We start from the raw sequence: 17,717 nt of genomic DNA, 5'->3' as shown, positions 1-17,717 counted from the left end.
CCCCCCCCAACTATCGGATGCATCCTCGGCCTCGGACCGATCCTGTGTCACGGATTCATTCGCCATGGGAAGACTGAAATACCACGTAAATAAACTATTGATCACACGATATAGATTTTGCTCCATGAGGCAGAAACTAGCGAAAACTGGGGTGTCGACATGTACTGTGCGGACCGCTATAATCCTATCTAGATCGCGAGAAGGATGAATAGAATCAAGTAGTTCAGAGAACTGACATCGAACAAAGCGTAAAATGTTGTTGGAAACATAAGAAAATGCTCATTTGGATAGCACTCCCAGTCTATAGGAGACGGGGTCATCCCGATATTGCTTCTCATTGACCGGGGTAACTTATAGTTCGGAGCACTCCTAGTGGCTGGTTCGGCCTTTCGCCGATATCGATATCGACCAGAATCACTACAATCTCTGGTTTGGTACGAAACCAGCATGAAGTCCAGTGTAGTAAACAAGGGGTAAAACGTACTATCACCTCGCCCAGCGATCTATACTATAAGTTAAAGTTGACTCTATTCTACATTTAGCCCTAACAATCAAACAACCATAAAACACACCTCCATTTCCCACCAGCCTGATTATCCATGATTATAAATTTATAAACATGCAATAAGACTAGACATCGGAAAAGAAGAGAACTCATAGTCATAGTCATATCAAATCAGACCGGCTAGCGCCAAGTATTTCTATCCCTTTTCCCCTGCAAGCCTATCCTCCCTGTTCCCGTTCGCCGCAAAACAAGAACAAGAACAAATGTGAAGATGAAGAGAATAAAGAGAGGAAACGATAAAAAAAGGACAAGCAGAGGCTGAGAACAGGTCAGAACGTCCTGTCCTATACCTAAGCCAGGTTGCCACCACACCCCATTCCCACCGAAAGCCAAACAACTGCCGCGGACGCCATGCGACATACGCCCATGCCCATGTTCGAAACGCCAAAGAGGACAAAGACACAGAGAGAAACCAAGAGAGGAGATGATGAGGACAGCCCAGAAGAGGATACAGGATGAGACAAGAAAGAGAGACAAAGACATCACATCCAACCACTCTCACTCCCCATCCTCAATCCCATCCAACCCATCAATAAGCGACTGCGAAGGTTTCCTCCCAGCACCATAAACCATCTCCATAAGCTTAGCCTTCTGCCTCTCCCTCACAGAGCGCAGATAATCATACGTCCCCTCCAACCCGCGAATCTGCCCATCAATAACAGCCTCAACAGGACCAAGCATGCGTCCTGCCGTCCCCGAATTCCCCGCCCCATTGCCACCATCAACAGAGCCGACGAAACTAACGGAATCATTGCGCCGCACGAGCGGACTAACGAGTTTCCGTCTTAACGTCTCGAGATTCACCTTCAGCGTGAGGAGACGACCACGGTGATCGACGAGGAGATGTTTATTCGCGACTGTGCGACTGCGCACGTTCGCGAGGAGTCTTTTATTCTTCTCGTATTTGCGGACGACTGAGGCGTCTGGCCCGAGGACGCGCGTCCAGAGGGAGGATAGCATTTCGCCCTCTGCACGTTCCTGTGCGTCTGATTCGCGGACGACTGTTCGTTGGAGGTTGAGGAATTGGCGGTCGATGGATTCGAATAGGGCGAAGAGGGCTGTTGAGTGGGAGAGTTCGCTGTTGATTGATTCTTCTAGGACTGAGAGGAACTCTGTGAAGGTTCGCGTTAGGGTTGTGCGGGTGCGTTGTGCCGAGGTTGGGCCGAAGACGGCCATTATGAGGTGGCCTAGTGGTGTCGATGTTGGGTTGCCGTTGTCGAGTTGGGAGCGTTCTAGGGCGCCGAGGCGGGAGAGCATGTTGTGCATGTTGTCGAAGACGATGGTTGGGAGGGAGCTTGGGGGTTGGGCGGAGAGAGTTTCGAGTTCGCGTTTGGCCCAGTCCATTACTATCAGGATGGAGTCGATGTCTGAGTCGACGTTTGCGAAGAAGCGGGTTAGCTCTAGGGAGAGGGATTTGAGGGAGTCGGAGAGCTCGTCGAGTTGGTGGACGATTATTGGGGCGCTGGTCATGTTTGTGCCACGGACCGACTCGCTCAGGTCCCAGACTGCTACGCCTGTTTCTTGGAGGGTTCCGATTTGCTGCACTCCGTTTTCTGAGTAGTATATCAGGGGTTCAAAGGAGCGCGCGAAACCGGATAGTTTGACGAGATCGGGGATCGATTGCGGGAGGCCTGGGAGAAGTAGGGCGCGCATGAAGGCAATGGAGACTAGTAGCATGACGATGGAGAGGGTGGTGTTAGATTTGGAGCTTGTCATGCGCTCAAACTTGGAGCGCACCCAGCCAAACATGGCGGCAATGGGTTCTCGGTGCTGGACTTCTGCACGCACTGCGAAGCGAATATCTTCATTCATTCGCAAGAACATGTTAGTATACCCGCGCCTGCAGCTGAAACCAGATCAGACAGGGCCTACAGTTGCTCAGATTCTCCGCTCCAAAGCCCCTTTCATCGTCCTCGGGACTATGACGAGGCGTACGATTTGACCTGGGAGCCGGAGCCGGACTGGGAGATCGTCCATTGAGGGGTGTATCTGGCCCGGGCGGTAGAGGCACATTAGCCGCGACAGTGGTGTCGCTACCTTTCCCATGGGCTGGCCCTTCGAGCGCATCCTCATACTGTGGACTTGGCTCGCGCGATTGCGACGGCGACACGCTCAACCCGACTGTGGGCTTGAGCTGCAATCGCTCCGTCTGGGGGTTACCTTTGCGCAGGTAGGGCTGGTGGCGGTACCACCCACTGCCTTGGGCGTATTCATGTTGGAATCCTGGGGGCGACCAACGCTCCTGGGCTGGGTCCTCAAGGTCCCCGTCTTCCCCGTCGGACTCTTCAGACCGGAACCCAGAATGTTGGGAGGGAAGACCAAACATTGGTGAGCGGTGGGGGTTTGTGTTGCTCTCGAAGTCTTCGAGCGAAGCATCCAGGGATGGATGATCGTCGAAGACATTGTCTAGCTCATCCAGCATGGCGGACGGCGTACCGTGTGTGTCGTGCCCCAGTGGGAGAGTCACTGCAGATGCGCAGCGACGGAGCGCAGATCAATCCTTGTGGGAATAGAGTCGGGAACCAGTTGAATTCCCTGGGAACTAGAGTCAGTAAATGCGCCTGGACAGTCAGTCTGCGCAAGTCGTTACAAATGTTGGCGCAATGGATGCGCCGATGCGATAAGGTATGCGATGCGATGCAATAGATTCGTGAGTATGATATAAGTTCTCGAGATAGTTGCGCTGAAGATGCGATCCAGGTTAATACGGTACTAAGATCGAAACGCCTCGTCGAGCAATGCAGGAAGGAGAGAGATCCCCTCCCCTCACTTGTAGAGTCGAGGAGGCTGGGCCAATCACCCTATCCATCGGTCATGTGCTGAGACTCGAGGCACTAGCGTGTACACAGTACTTGGTGTGTACGAGGGAGGTACACTGTTGCTTAGTGGATCACTGCGCCACTGCCAGGTACCCGCTTGGTACCACCCAAGTGCAGCTGTGCCTGACCGCTCATGTTTGCCCAATCGATACGTCTGACATGATGGGCCAATCATAATACAAAAACGCATCACAGTATTTAGCAGTTAAGACAAGCCGTTTGCAATGCGTTTGTTAACGTTTATGATCTGCAAAGTAAGGACAAAGAGGAGATCAAAATCTATTGTGGGTGTAATAATAATACATGCCCGGTTCTTTGGATACCCGGAAATCAGCCCACGCCAGTGAACCGATAAAAAAGAAGAATGCCAAAAGTCGTCAAATCATTTATGCGGTGGCCTCCTTGAGGTGACTGGAAAGGGGTTAGTTTATGCTTCAGGTTTTATGGGTGGGTCGAACTAACGTGATGAGATCGTTGCGCTCCTTGCCCTTCTTGAGGCCACCGAAGGCCATCTTGGTGCCGGGAATGAACTTCTTGGGGTTCTCGAGGTACTTGAACTGTAGGACGCATAGTGGTTAGCGGTGAACGCGACTTCCTGGAAAGTTGTAAAGTTGTGACTTACGAGAGTATCCTCGTTCCACTCAACACCGGCCTGCTTGTTGGCGTCGGTGTAGGCGTAACCCTCGGAGGAACCGGTCTTACGGCCGAAGAGACCGTGCAGGTTGGGGCCGACCTTGTGGGCACCGCCAGCCTCGACAGTGTGGCACTGAGCGCAGCGGGTCTAGAAATGAAGCTGTCAGTGTTGTCCGGCGCATACGTCAGTCGAAGCTACTCACCTGGAAGAGCTTGGCACCCTTGGCGGCGTCACCTGGAGTCGCGTTAGCCATTGTTTCGGCGGCCTGTTTCGCTTCTGCGTCGGCGGTTTCTTGGGATTCTTGTCTCTTTCTGTCCATGACTGCCGAGACGGCCATCATGGAGTGGACGCAGAAAGTGTCGAAAGTGATGGTCATGTTGAATGGCAGGGGATGGGATTTGCAAAGGTTGAGGTGAAGGCGATGCGAGAGGTTGCGTTGAGGAAAGTGAGTCCGGCGCATCCTATGGTCAGACTGCCTCTCAATGTTGACAGCATCCCCAACTGAGGAAACCACACCATGGCCGGAATACAGTCACTTTTCCTCGCGCGCAACTCAAACACAGCAGCTTCACCTGCACTCAATGGCGTGGCATTGGAGAGTAGTCTTACCGGGAGCGAAGGAGTCGTTCTTGGGGGCCATTGTGAGGTATTATAAAGGATATAATGGTAGATTAATAGTTGTACAAGTTTGAAGGAAAATTGTGGAAAGGGAGAGAGCAAGATTTTCCCTTATGTAGCCCGGCCACTCTCGTAATCCGGGCCGGAGCCAATCAGCGTGCAGATTATTCAGGTCGACGGGCGCAACCGGGAACTTCGGTGTGTCTGCGCTTTACTGTTCCTGGTAATTCTCTCTGTTATTGTTGTGTTTGGAATATTTGTGGCTATTCTAATGGATAGAGGCAAACCTGCTCTTTACTTCTACATCTTGCTTTCGCCTCATGACCTCATCCCTCATCATAACCTGAGCCGGGTTCCGAACTATAGCTCCAAGGTGCATAGCTGCATATCATGAGTTCAAAGCCCGAAACATTCAATCTCTTGTAATCCCGGGGTCCCTTTCATAGTCCCGGGGCGTCGTGGTCATATCCCTTCTTCCGAGAAATGGCTGCGGGTTCCCCGTGGCTTCGAAATGAGTTTTCTTTCATTCGCCCCAGCTGGTCCGCATGTGGATCCTGAGGCCGAGGCGGTATATTTCCGAGTGAAACCCGAACTGGATTTAGCCTGTGACTATGCAGTAGACCACACATATAGTATAGGTGATCCATTGAGACCACGCTAAGGGGGGAAGTGAAAGATAAACTCCATGGATATAGTTTCAATTGACATCGAAGCAAAGTAAACAGCTGACCTAGTCAAAATTTCATCATATGCGGCCAATGCCGGACTAAAAATATCCGGCAACATCCAGTCACGTGATAGCCTCTCCAAAAATTGCACTCCGCATCAACAAAGTCGCGATAGTAGGCCCAACCCAGCAGCCTCACAACGCCAGGAGAAACCAGGCAACCCAAAATGCCAACCCCAATCCCTTCCTTCCTCCTCCCCCGAGGCCCCCCCTCAACCCTAATCATGCGCACCCTCCACCGCCAACCACAACGAACATTCACGACAACGCGCGCAGCCTTCAAAAAAGCCAAAAGCAATGCCAATGCCAACAGCAAACCGCGCGTCCTTGAAAAACCAGACAAGTTCCGACCCCCGTCACACCCCCAGCGCTATGTAGCGCCATCGCCCAAAAACGCACCCCCAGGCCAACCATTCGAATACGGTCCTCGCACAACTCCCAAGGAAATCGAAGAGCAGAACACGAAGCAGTATCCGAATATGTTCCCGCCGGAGGGGACGGTTATGCATAAGTTTTTGACTAGTAAATGGATTCATATTTGGATTGCCATGGTATGTCTACTCTACACCTACGTCTAACCTACACCCTGAGATATCATATCTATCTGCAACCTTACCTGGAGTACAATCAGCCCAATTGCAATTGCAATTGCTAACCTATCCTCTTTATAATAGAGCATTCTCTTCTCCCTAGCAACATTCACCTTCACAACAAACTTCAAAGCAACCTCCCCCTTCGCCCATCTCCTCCCATCCTGGTCCGAACTCCTAACCAGTCCCTTCGGCACAATTTCGCGCGCCTTCTCTGTGTGGCGTATGCATGTGCAGCATGAGTCTATGCGTGTGCGTGAACAGAGGCACCGCCGTGTTGAGGATGCTGAGAAGAGGAAGATGTATCGGGTTGCGCATGGATTGGAGGAGGAGGATGCTAAGAAGGAGGACGGTGGGGCGAAGAAAGAGGTGGATGTGCAGAGTCCTGTTGCTGTTGAGGTTGGTGAGGGGGAGTTTGTTGATTGGGAGGGAAAGAAGAGACCCGTTAAGAAGTGGTTTGGGATTTGGTGATTTCCTGTATCACTACCGGGGTAAGGAGGGAGATGTGGTGTGATATGATGTGATATGACATCGCCATTTGGGAGCTTGCTATATGCAGTGGAAAACGGGGATTATGGCTGGAATGGATGGTCCAGATTCGGGCATTCTGATATCCGATATTGATATTGATTGATCTATACAGATCAATTTATGTACATTAGAACATTGTTATGCATATGCCATAGAAGATACTTCAACTCAATACGAAGCATACACAAGGACAAGAGAAGTACAAGTAGAAACAAACAACACCAGCTCCAAACTCCAATGGCATCAGAGATCGACATCTCAAAGCATATGCAATACCTATCCAAGGATATTTCTACTTATACAAAAGCACTCCAATTTTAAATAACTTCAACACCCTCAAGCCCTTCAAGAACCTCCTCCCCAACACCCCCCTTCTCAAGAACAGTCTTAACCATCCGAGCAATAACACTCCTCTTAACACCACCCCTACGCGGCCTCCAAACCCGCGAAACCTCCTCCTCCCCAGTCGCAGGATTAAGCAGAGCAGGATCATCCGACGGCGCCGTGGCACCGAGCATATTCACGTTCTCAGAATTGGGAATACCAGGCTGCGTCAAGCGCGAGGGTGGGTCGATGGTGCGGATGGAGAGGAGTTTGAGGGTATCGGAGTCACCGGTGCGAGTGACGGAGATTGCCAGAACGGCGTCGGCGACGGCGATTTCTTCCCGGTTTGGGTCGAAGATGATGTTTTCGCCGACGGAGATTACTAGGAGGGTTACTGGTGGGCGGACGGGGTGGGATTGCGCTGTTGTGGTGTGTTTTGCGGGTTTGTTGGTAATGCGTGGGTAGAGGTATTCAGCGGCGGCCCAGTCGTCGTCGAAGAAGGGGTCTTCTTCGCCGGTTGATTTGAGTTTTGGGAGTTTGGTGCTTAGGAGGGCAAGGTGGGTTGTTAGTGAGAGGAGGGGGAGGGGGTAGGCGAGAGGTTGGGAGAGGAGGAGGACCTATAGGTTTGCTAGTTAGTTTTCGTCACGGTATATCGAGGCTCTGCGGCCTTTCTCGCGCGGAAGCGAAGATCAAGATGGAGCACTCACATCAATATACAACCTCCAATGCCAACGCTTGTTAATAACAAGCCTCCCCTTCAAACCACCAGCCATCTCCACATCTTTCCCATCCTCAACAGACCCAACAAGACTCTCCCTCATCATCTCAGACAAGAAAACCGGCAACGCATCATCATCCCGAAACCCAGGAATCTCGATAGACATCTGCACCCACTCTCCCTGCCCAGAAACAGCAGCAGAACCCTCCTCACCCTCTCGGTTCAGCTGGTCACCTTGTTGCCCCAGACTGCGTGAGTCAAGGGTATCAGCCGCAATAATCGTCTTCTCCACTTCGGCTTTGACGCCGACGATCGCCTGTGTGCCATCTGCGAAACCGATGCGCGCGCTGCCGTTTGTACCCGGCAGAATGTTTGTTTCTGCGCTTAGGGGGCGGAATTGTGTGGGCGAGCGGCCGTCTGGTCGGATTGGTGTTTTTGGGAGGCTGAGGGAGGTGTAGAGGTAGGAGAGTTCCGCGGGGGAGAGGTGGGGGACTTGGGAGGCTGATGTTGCTTGTCTTTGGGAGGCCATTTTGGCGGTTTGTTTTATCCCACTTTGCTTTCAGGGATTGAGGGGTCGTTGTGTGAAAATGGGGTGTTGGTAAGCTTGTGAGATGCTTGCGCGAGGTTATCGTTCTGTTGGCGATTCAAATTTGTGGTGATCGGCCTGCGATTTGGAAAGCATATGCAGTTGGCCTTTGAACGCAGTGGTTGTAGAGAGCGTGGGATTTAAGCTGTGGCCAATGTAGCTTCGGCTTTGAGGTTGGTGGTTCACAATTGGGGAAGGAAAAAGTTGGTAAGGTCAAGCAGAGCAGTCTCAATCAGGAAATTTGGGCGGAGAATTGTTGTTCCGCTGATATCGGTGGAAGTATACAATCACAATATTTTCCTTCCAGTGTAAGTATCTTAATTCAGTGTCATGGAATTACCGCTTTTAACATTCTGATGAAGAGTTCTAGTTCTTACTTGTTACATCTTAGGTATCATTCATACCATCCTATCGCTCTCATCACCCATAGCAACCAGTCTTACACTGTAAAGTCAGTCTACAAATCTATTTGTTACAAAGAGTATAACGTGAGCAGGTTGAAATGCATGTATGCACCGAGGTAGTATGTAAGGATTTGGTCATGACCAGAGGGCTATATTACAAAAGTATATAAACGGCTGGATCCCCGCCAGCGTCAGAAAGTGCAAATTATACAAGAGAGTGAAAAGCGGGCAAGCGGGCAATGGATTGTAGCAATGTAAATGCAGAAAGAATGAGTGACAGCAATAGACAGGATAAGGTTGGTCAATGTACAAGGGGAGGGTAAGAAGTATATAAACAAAAGAAAATGAACGCCATATTCATCGAGAAGATGTGCAGGGGAGGTCAGGTATGTGAAGCAAAGGAAAGGTGGTATATAGTGCGTCTCGCGCACGTGGTATCAAATGTGAAGGAAAGGAAACACGCCCCAAATAATGTGAATGTGCATGTCAATAATGACGAACGAAAGGACTCCATGAAAGGAAAGGGAAATGGGAAACAAGGCCGGATCCATCTATAACAAAGGCCTGTAGGGGTATGAAGTGGAAATGAGAAACCTTTGGCAAAAAACCATGCCCATATGTGAAAATGAAAACTCCCCGAAAGACCAGACCGTGGGGAGAATAAACAATAATGCCCGAATCGAATTCCATACGCCTTGAGCTCAGTCTTCCGTTGTTGTGATTTCGCCAGATTTTTGTGCTTCTCGCTTTGAAAAGTCGTGTGATGTTGAAAATGGAGAGGTCATTTTTAGATGAAATTAGATCCACGGGCAAAGTAGTCGGAGCCCTTGTTGTGCCATTCAGCCTCCTCGTAGGGAGGTGTGGGCCAATGGCGGTTGGCGGCCGCATGATCGACCTTGAGGTTCAATTTACTCGGGGTAGATTGGTGACCAAATGCGGTAGAGTCTTTGGCACTGGGAGAAGGCGTGGGATACGGGCTTGGCATAGCACGCGACTTGTCGCCATGGCGATGAGCTACCGTGGGCGACTCGCCAGACATAGACTGAGTTTGAGCCAGGCGCCTAGCTGCCTTGTTGGCCGAGTGTAACACTTCGTCCAGCAACTCATCCTCCTCCTCGGGAGTCTCGTACCGGTGAACAGGGTGAGTAGACATCTGCTTGGCGCGGCGGGTCCTGCTAGAGATTGGGCTAGGGTTGCTTGTAACTTGAGGCATTGACTGGCGCTTGGTGGTGTTTCCATCGGCGCTCAAATGCACAGGGACATTGCTCAGAGTGGACGAGTCCAATGAGTACTTGACACTCTGGAGCGCCTTGTCCAATTCGCTCAAGTCGGAACCTTGCTTTGATTCGTTGCTAGCCCCATCGAGAGCAATGGATGACCGGTTCGACCAAGGGATGCAACCCGCGTTGGCTTCGATGTCATCACTCGGCGGGGGTGCATTGCGTCCTGACAGTCTGCGAGCGCGCTTGCGCAGATGCGAGAAGAAGCTCTCCTTTGCGGTGGGAGTGTTGTTGCCGGAGCCATTCAACATCCGTTCAGCTTCTTGGCGGTGCACGTCCGAGTAGTGGTTGCCATTGGAGTTGACCGAAAGTTGACGGCCAATCTTTGTGCTAGCCTTGCTAGTAGAGGTGTCAGAAGACTTTGAGCCTTCGTTATGGGCCACTGTCGCGTTTGCTTGGGCGGTAACAGAGTTGGAAAGAGGGGAAACAGGGCGGATAGAAGGAAGAATAGGCATAGGTGCGCCGTTGGCCCAGGTGGCCCGCTTGGTGTTGGCCGGACGGGCCGCCTTGACAGGCTGGATCTCAGGCGCAGTGACCTGAGAAACGACCGGTGGCCGAGCAGGGTTGTCCTCGACAGGTGCAGGGCTATCTGACCGAACGATCAACGATCGGCGGAACCAAGAAGGCTTGGATGACAATGTAGGAGAGTCATTGGGCGTGAGGGTCGGCGACTTGAAGCTCCTGTCGGACTGCTTGCGACCCAGCAGTCTGGCCGAGGTTGAAGACTTGGGTCGCACGGGATCGACCGCGTCGGCAAAGTACTCATGATTCAATGCTTGAGTCGACGTAGGGCGGTTCTTGGGGTCCCACATGAGACACCAGGTAACGAACTCAGCGAATGCCGCTGGCCACTGTGGGGGTTGCAGTACTGTCTCCATCGCGTGTGGCGCCATCTTGGGGAAGGTGAAGCCCAGCTTGTGAGCTAGGCGGGAGCCTTCGCGCCATTCACCACCTCCAATCTTCGTGCCAGACTTGCTGTACCAGTTTCCAGGGCTGCCCATGATCTCACAGACGCGCCAAACCTGATCCACCTCGTTGCCTCCGGGGAACAGGGGCTTCAATGTAGCAATCTCCACCGCCATAGCTCCCATCGCCCACATATCCACCGGAGCGGAGTATTCTCCTGCGCGTAGAAGCACCTCGGGTGCGCGGTACCATCTCGTTGAGACATATGTTGTGTACGGTTGTTTGGAGTGTGTTTCACGCGCCAGACCAAAGTCGGCAATCTTCACGGTGTAGACAGGAGGAGTAGAGGGAGGGGTAACGAGATTAGAGTAGCGGCTAAAGGTGGAATCGTTGGGGGCGGAGGTCGACACGAGAATGTTCTCGGGCTTAATGTCGCGGTGGAAGAAGTGGTGGGCGTGGATATGGTCCAAACCGGACAAGATCTGGTAAAGAATGCTTTTGACGTGCTTGCCGTCAAATGACTTGTGGTCACGGGCCTTCATTAGTTGGTAGAGGTTGCCGTCCATGTATTCCATGCAGATGTGAAGCTTGCGGGAGAGGGGATCAAGGAAGATGTCGAGTGCGGGAACAAGGTGAGGATGAATGGGGAGGGTTCGGAGGAAGATGACCTCTCGCAGGTCCAGACATGGGGCCAAGGAGTCGAATGTCTTCTTCATGGTTTTGATCGCAACCTGGGCTAATGTTAGTCATCGCGCACCACCTGGGCACCATGTTGCATTCCATACCATCGTTCCTCTCCGAGCAATGTGGGCACCGGCAGTCCGTACACGTGCCACGGCGACGCTACCGAAGCTGCCATCGCCGATCTCCTTGATCACTTCAAAGCGATCCTCAAGAGTGGCCATCGAGGTATGTGACCTCGGGGCATCATATGTGACAGTCATGGTGTCTCTTCAGGTCTGGCCAGCAGATCGACGAAGAAGGGGGTTCTACTCTGGTCAGCTCGTATTCAGTATCGGTTCATCTCAGGCGGACTCACAATTATGTAGGGGGAAGAGTGTAGTATGTGGATATAGGGAATCAATTGCAGCAAGTGCTCATATCCGAGAATCAATGCAAGCCAAAATATTGGGTTCCCATGGAGGAAAAGTAAGGAGTGACAAGGTAGTTGGAAGAGGGGGAGTGAAGGTGGTCATGTAGTGGGCGATCTGGGACAAACTACTAAATGGGCACGAAGCAATAAAAAGAAATCCAGAATAGGAGAAGACCCGTTCTAGGTGGAGGGATCGGAGGACCGAGGGTGAGCCCCTGACGCGCTGACAGCTCGAGCTCCTAGACGGGGCCGTGGAGACGGTAAATTAAATCACCTTAGGCCGTTGCAGATCAGTCCACCGTGGCAAAGTGGGAGACTAAAATGAAACTCTGTATACTGTAGACAGTGTAGATGTAAATATCAGTCAAAGAGAGAAGAGCAGAGACGGGGGAATAATAAGACTATAGAGAAAGGAAAAAGGAAATACAATCTCATACCATACACCGATAATACAGGTAACCCGCCCACCAAATAGCCACAAATACAGTCTAATACAGCTAAATACCGGGTTCCTCCCGTCTCAACCAATGGGACCAACAGTGTGGAACGGGTACCTTATTACTTTTTTACACATAAACAATTATATCAAAAGGAATATGTTTTATTCTCTAAAGAAGGCAAAAAAAAACATTAAACTCTACTCTGTACTGTACCGTCACGGTCATCTGATGCACGGCGCCTAATAATTCGGGGGTTGGGCATACACCTGCAGCCTGTAACCGTTAACCACGCAGTCTTGTGTTGGCTTTGGGCCGTGTCCTGTAATTTACTGCCTCGAACTATCACGTCAAATCATTTCAATCCTTTTAGTATATCTATCACCTGAGAACTTTGTACGAGTCACCTCTTAGCATGTAGATGTAAATGGACAGGTGCACAGCTGAGAGCAAGGAGCATCCTATATGTCATGTCCCACGTCGGAGTTGTCTGGCAATTTACCCAAGATCTCTCGCTGTCTTACTCTCGCTGTTCAGTCTGTGTTGCCACCTGGTCTTCCCGACCATCCGAGCTTTCGTGGGGAGCTTTCTGATAGACCAATGTTTGGGTGCAATTAGGTTCGGCTTCGGCCAACAGAGCTTACATGCCATGCTACATATGAGGGGTTCTTTGTGCGGAATACACGCCCTAGAACCCGTATGCAGGTCTCGCATCCTTTGTTCGACTCAAAAGTGCGCCTCGATTGTGGTTGCCGTGGAATCCGTCTTGACATCATGAGAGACGTACCGCGTCATCCGGTTTTTCTCCACAAAGGAACACGTCCCGAGGACACAGACGTGGAAATGAAGGTCGATCTCCAGGTATTGCATTACCTGCAGGAAGTTCGCCTGTCAACTAGACGAACCCTGGGGCGGCCGTTGGCCCGCAAAGATCCAAGATTATTAGATTGTTGGTTTTACACATCGTTCCTATTCATCTACTCCCAACACCCATCGTTTCAATCCTCGGCAGTCATCCCTATCCGATCTCAAAATCTCAAATCTGAAAGGGGAAAAATCCCAATACCAGTGGATCAAAATCATCGACGCGAATATACACACCGCGTCCCAATACGCCCCTCAAAACTCCGTCACTCAAATACAGACCTCGTAGTGCGATGGAGTCAACAATGCCATTGGCCGGAGCTCCAGAACAGCCCACTCGCTCCACGGCGATCCAGTATTCTGCTCCATCCCAGCCACTCATGGCCCACCGAATCCCTCACAAACACCTAATGATGCACCGGTCGACTCGGGGCACCGCGGAATTCTCCACCGTGGACCTCGTCCAGGCCCGTCCCTGCTACCCGCGACCACTATGCGCTCTCCTGTGAGGCCTAGGGGGTGATCGCGCATGTCGCCACTGGAAACTATTTGTTTTCCAGTGTGCCGGGAGGCGCCGTCATGTTCCTTGGGTCTTCGAGAAGGATGTTCCTGGGTGACCATGGAAACGACTGTAAACTCAACTGTAAATGCAACGGTTCTTTGTCTAACAGAAGTACATCTTTCCGAGAGACAAAGTCAATTATCAGGGTCTATTCCGTCTTGTCTTGCCACTCTTGTTACCCCCTCAACCTGCCACATTAACTTGCCACACACATCTTCACTGACAAATCTACAGCAAGTTGCCTCCATGCACTGTCCATCTCCTGTCCTTACAGCGTGCTGGTACCTGCACAAAGGAGGTTGATCCCGGCCTCCTTAAATCCAATTCCAAAATTCCCCACAAAAAGAAACGAGGATTGCCCAGGAACACACCGTTAACAGTAAACCAATGCAGGCTAAAAACCTTAGTCCAGTCCATGTGGGCCCACCCCAAACACCGAAAGTCTCCAAAATGCTCCAGTCGCCATGATTTCAGCATCCCCGAATCCCCGGGCCCCTATGTGATCGCTGGAACACACACAGATCATGTCAGATCTAAATGGCTGATCAAACCGTGCAGCTTTCCAACTGCCAGTGCTTCCAGTAGAGTATGGTTCCACCGTCACTGCAGTAACGCAGAAAACCAGAAAGAAAATAAGAGTCTAACCCCTAAAAAAGAAAACCAAAACCGGCGTCTCTAACCTAACTCTCTACAGTATATTATATATGCGTTTCGGGAAGGTGTTACTTATTTGGCGTTTAGTCCATACCCTTATTCCTTCATGGTTAGACTTAGATTTAGCCCCCCTTCCTTCGTGCCCCTCGGCCCCTGCCCCCTTCCGCAGAGATATGGATATGGATAGACAGAGTGCGGATCTGAATACAGCACTAATACCCAGCTAGGAAGGCCACCAGAAACTTCCAATGTTCCAATGATCTGGCGCCGAATCCTGTCCCCGCCAGGCGGATGCGAACTGAGACGGATTATGGATTACGACGTATAATTAGAGCATCTCACGACGACATAAGTTATTGTGCATGTAGATGATGATATTCCCCTTTACCATTTGCCCCTCTCCCGCCCCCCTTCCCCTCTACAGTGTAGTCCCTCGCCCCCTTCCCCTGTTTGCAACTGGGTCTACACTCCGTATGCGTGTCATTTCCAACCTAACCCCCTTCCCAGCATACTGGGACATAATCTCCGGCCTGTGGTTGATTTTGAAACTATCCCCTGTTCGGGATTTGGCATGTGGCCGGTATATTAACATTAGCATTAGCGCCGGCTTCAGGCATCATGGGGTGGGGTGGTGTGCTTTCATCTTTTATAGGCAATTACGGTCTGTAAATCAGTCAGACTATTGCTTCTATTTGGGGATCGGATAGTGGTCTGTTTATTGTTATTGTTATTGCTCGCTTGCGGTCTTGGTTGTTTTGCCGAGGTTGTTGGTGTTATGGAGTACAGTATTGTTGGAATATTTTGCTTAACCTTATAAGTTGTTTTGGTGTGGCGCTTTGTTTGCCCCTTTTGTGGTTCTGTGACGGTGGCGGTGGCATTATTTTGATAACTTACCTTTTGTTTCTGAGGCATTTTTGGATGGGGGGTTTGAAGGATTTGATAGAATTGTTTCTCCGATGCTCCTTCGAAATGATATTGCCCCTTTTGAGGTATGGTTGAGAGCGGAAATTTGACCTCTGGTTAACCTTGTGAGGTATGGATTCGAGGATCGAGGGACCATTTCTTGACTAAAGCAACTCTCTGGTAACTCCTTTGATATCCTTTGTTCCTAAAAAGCGATGAACTTGACGCGAAAGATAATAAGTTACAGTTGTAGGCCGTAAGTCCTTTCACACCCCCTACTTTCTATAACGTACATGGTTAGCCCACCATTTTTACATATCTACAACCCGAGGCACTCACTCGAAGATGGGCAAAAAGAAAGAGATGGAAAAAGAGAGGCCAACGTAGGGCGAAAACAATGCATGAAACGGTATACTCGCTTCGGGGCTTCCGCGTAGAGACTGTCCGATACTTCATCAGTGGCACTGTATACACATCCATGACCCCCGTTGTACTGCTCGGCTTGATCGGTATGAAACCATCTTGTTCTGTTTCTTGTTGTCTTCCTAGATCTGGAATGAGCGTGGACAGCCACACTGGTCGGCTTGAGATTTCTTAACTCTATATCTGCCCTCTTTGTTGCCATCGTATCCTATTCCATTCGTCTGATACTTCTATTACGATCCAGACCTGAGGGTTCATATATGAAGCAGAGATGTGTTTGCCTGGAAATCAGATCATTTCACAGTTAATGAAGGCGGCTCTATTCTTTGCCCAATTTGCATGGCTATCCTAGGCATTGCTTCTTCTTCATTTAATACAGCATAATAGGAACAAGAACTCCATATTATTTGACACCTATTGAACGTAAAAGTGAGCATAGAGGAATCGTGACAACATGATGAATTGGAGTGAGCCAAGTGAATCGACGATGTCCCTCATTTCCGGAATGAACAACGCCCCAGGAAATGCTCTCGCCCAAACAGGTGTTGAGCGGCCTTTTAATGGCTCTCCTCCCCTCGTTCGATTCGTACTTCCACGCACGCCGCTCGAGAAACTCGAGAGTACCCTCGCAACCATGATGACCACACGCCGCAAACGTCCCTCGAAGCTTTACCCCCGAGGCTATGACGAGGAAGTCCGCCAAGCGTGAGTCTAACAAGACCAACACCATGAACAAAGTATGCTGACAATTTCTACAGTCTCGACCGGATTGATCTCCCTGCTTTGTAAGTATCCCATACCATCCTGTGCGTTGTGTCACTCACAAGTATAGGATCACCTGCTGTGTCTGCCACAGCGCTCGCTCCCAATTTGAATACTCCTCGAACCAGCTCAGCTACCTCCGCGAGGCAATTTTTGATGAAGGCTTCGACATTATCCCGACCCAAGAGGTTGCAAAGTGTGTTACCTGTTCTCAAAGCCAGGTCGTTGAGCTGAAGTGCAACCTTTGCGGTCACTATCGTGGCATTGACTACTTCTCTCGTAACCAGCGTACCCGCGAGACCCCTGTGCGTTCTGTGCTACCCTGATTTCTGACATGTTCAATAACTGATGCTTTTGTATAGTACTGCCAGCCTTGCATGGACTACCAGATGTCAATTGACCCTGAGGCTGAGATGATCGCCATGCAAAGCATATGTGAGGAGGGAAACAAGTCTGGCTCCGGGGCTGAGGTGGATGCAGCATTGGCATTGGTGAATGATGAACACTATATGGACGGACAACCGGGGAATCATAAATTACTGACACAATGATTGTCCTTTTAGGCAGACCATGACGAGAGCCTCGACGAGTACGAGAATGCTGTTTGGGCCCGTCGTAACCATATTCGCAGTGGCAGCGCCAGTGGTCTCCCTGTTGGCAACCCCTCTATGCCCAAACGCTTTGCCCGCATTCCCGTGAGTTTCAGATATTCCTTATCAATAGAGGGCTCGCTAACACATATATAGAGCGTCCGTCACCACATGCCGCCTCTTCCTGCGCCTAAGTGGGCTCCTTCTCCCGTCCGTTGTGGCCATACTGATGAGTCTAACGGACAGAAATTCCTGTGATCTGCTGGAGGCATATGCATCGGTTCTGAGATTTTCACCGGTTCAGTGAAATAGGCTGGCAGTTTTTCCTTTGATTCCATATTTGCTACTTTTCTATTTTCCCATGGAGTTAGGACAATGAGATGAAATGCAATCCCGTATACATATACTTGTAAGCATAAATTACAACGATCCATGGTTGAGTCGGTGGTAATGACAATCGGTTCCCCACAGTAAACAAACATTCTATAAATATCCGATCTGATTCAGGCAAAACATATCAATAGACCCTTTTATTAATATACTATTCTTGAATATAATATTCATAATATCGGGATATGAGCATTAGAATATATAGTTCAGCCCTCCGGTCTGCTGATCGGGACCTGAACCCATCGGATCCCAACCGACAGCTGGCGATGACATGCTTGGATCGCTGAAAAAAGTGCCCTTTCTCCCTATGATAGGCGCGACGAAATCGTATTTAATG

At 50.4% G+C, this 17,717-nt stretch overlaps 6 protein-coding genes across 6 annotated transcripts; 2 read left to right on the top strand and 4 right to left on the bottom strand.

The window, feature by feature from the left end:
* Positions 1 to 1,063: 1,063 nt before the first annotated feature.
* Positions 1,064 to 2,987, bottom strand: PENARI_c013G10865 (uncharacterized protein; the record flags this gene model as incomplete). The annotated part of the gene is made up of 2 exons (XM_022633349.1): positions 1,064 to 2,367; positions 2,438 to 2,987. 2 exons carry the CDS (start codon positions 2,985 to 2,987, stop codon positions 1,064 to 1,066), a joined length of 1,854 nt encoding a protein of 617 aa, XP_022486972.1.
* A 783-nt stretch (positions 2,988 to 3,770) lies between these two features.
* Positions 3,771 to 4,658, bottom strand: PENARI_c013G05150 (uncharacterized protein; the record flags this gene model as incomplete). The annotated part of the gene is made up of 5 exons (XM_022633207.1): positions 3,771 to 3,795; positions 3,847 to 3,941; positions 4,007 to 4,165; positions 4,221 to 4,519; positions 4,628 to 4,658. 5 exons carry the CDS (start codon positions 4,656 to 4,658, stop codon positions 3,771 to 3,773), a joined length of 609 nt encoding a protein of 202 aa, XP_022486943.1.
* An 872-nt stretch (positions 4,659 to 5,530) lies between these two features.
* Positions 5,531 to 6,424, top strand: PENARI_c013G09850 (uncharacterized protein; the record flags this gene model as incomplete). The annotated part of the gene is made up of 2 exons (XM_022633323.1): positions 5,531 to 5,914; positions 6,038 to 6,424. The coding sequence occupies 2 exons, from the start codon at positions 5,531 to 5,533 to the stop codon at positions 6,422 to 6,424; spliced, it is 771 nt and encodes a 256-aa protein (XP_022486822.1).
* Positions 6,425 to 6,801: 377 nt separating this feature from the next.
* PENARI_c013G00412 (exosome non-catalytic core subunit RRP42) lies at positions 6,802 to 8,055 on the bottom strand (the record flags this gene model as incomplete). Its single annotated transcript, XM_022633094.1, has 2 exons — positions 6,802 to 7,425; positions 7,516 to 8,055. The coding sequence occupies 2 exons, from the start codon at positions 8,053 to 8,055 to the stop codon at positions 6,802 to 6,804; spliced, it is 1,164 nt and encodes a 387-aa protein (XP_022486858.1).
* Positions 8,056 to 9,303: 1,248 nt separating this feature from the next.
* On the bottom strand, positions 9,304 to 11,646 carry PENARI_c013G07227 (serine/threonine-protein kinase; the record flags this gene model as incomplete). The annotated part of the gene is made up of 2 exons (XM_022633264.1): positions 9,304 to 11,433; positions 11,488 to 11,646. 2 exons carry the CDS (start codon positions 11,644 to 11,646, stop codon positions 9,304 to 9,306), a joined length of 2,289 nt encoding a protein of 762 aa, XP_022486927.1.
* A 4,479-nt stretch (positions 11,647 to 16,125) lies between these two features.
* On the top strand, positions 16,126 to 17,248 carry PENARI_c013G05688 (uncharacterized protein; the record flags this gene model as incomplete). The annotated part of the gene is made up of 6 exons (XM_022633223.1): positions 16,126 to 16,343; positions 16,397 to 16,423; positions 16,495 to 16,705; positions 16,763 to 16,891; positions 16,964 to 17,095; positions 17,147 to 17,248. The coding sequence occupies 6 exons, from the start codon at positions 16,126 to 16,128 to the stop codon at positions 17,246 to 17,248; spliced, it is 819 nt and encodes a 272-aa protein (XP_022486850.1).
* Positions 17,249 to 17,717: the final 469 nt, after the last annotated feature.

This window comes from Penicillium arizonense (assembly GCF_001773325.1).
Source record: "Penicillium arizonense strain CBS 141311 chromosome Unknown PENARI_contig013, whole genome shotgun sequence".
Classification (NCBI taxonomy): Eukaryota; Fungi; Ascomycota; class Eurotiomycetes; order Eurotiales; family Aspergillaceae; genus Penicillium; species Penicillium arizonense.
The sequence above is the reverse complement of the archived record's forward strand: the minus strand, read 5'-3'. Positions and strand labels throughout refer to the sequence as shown.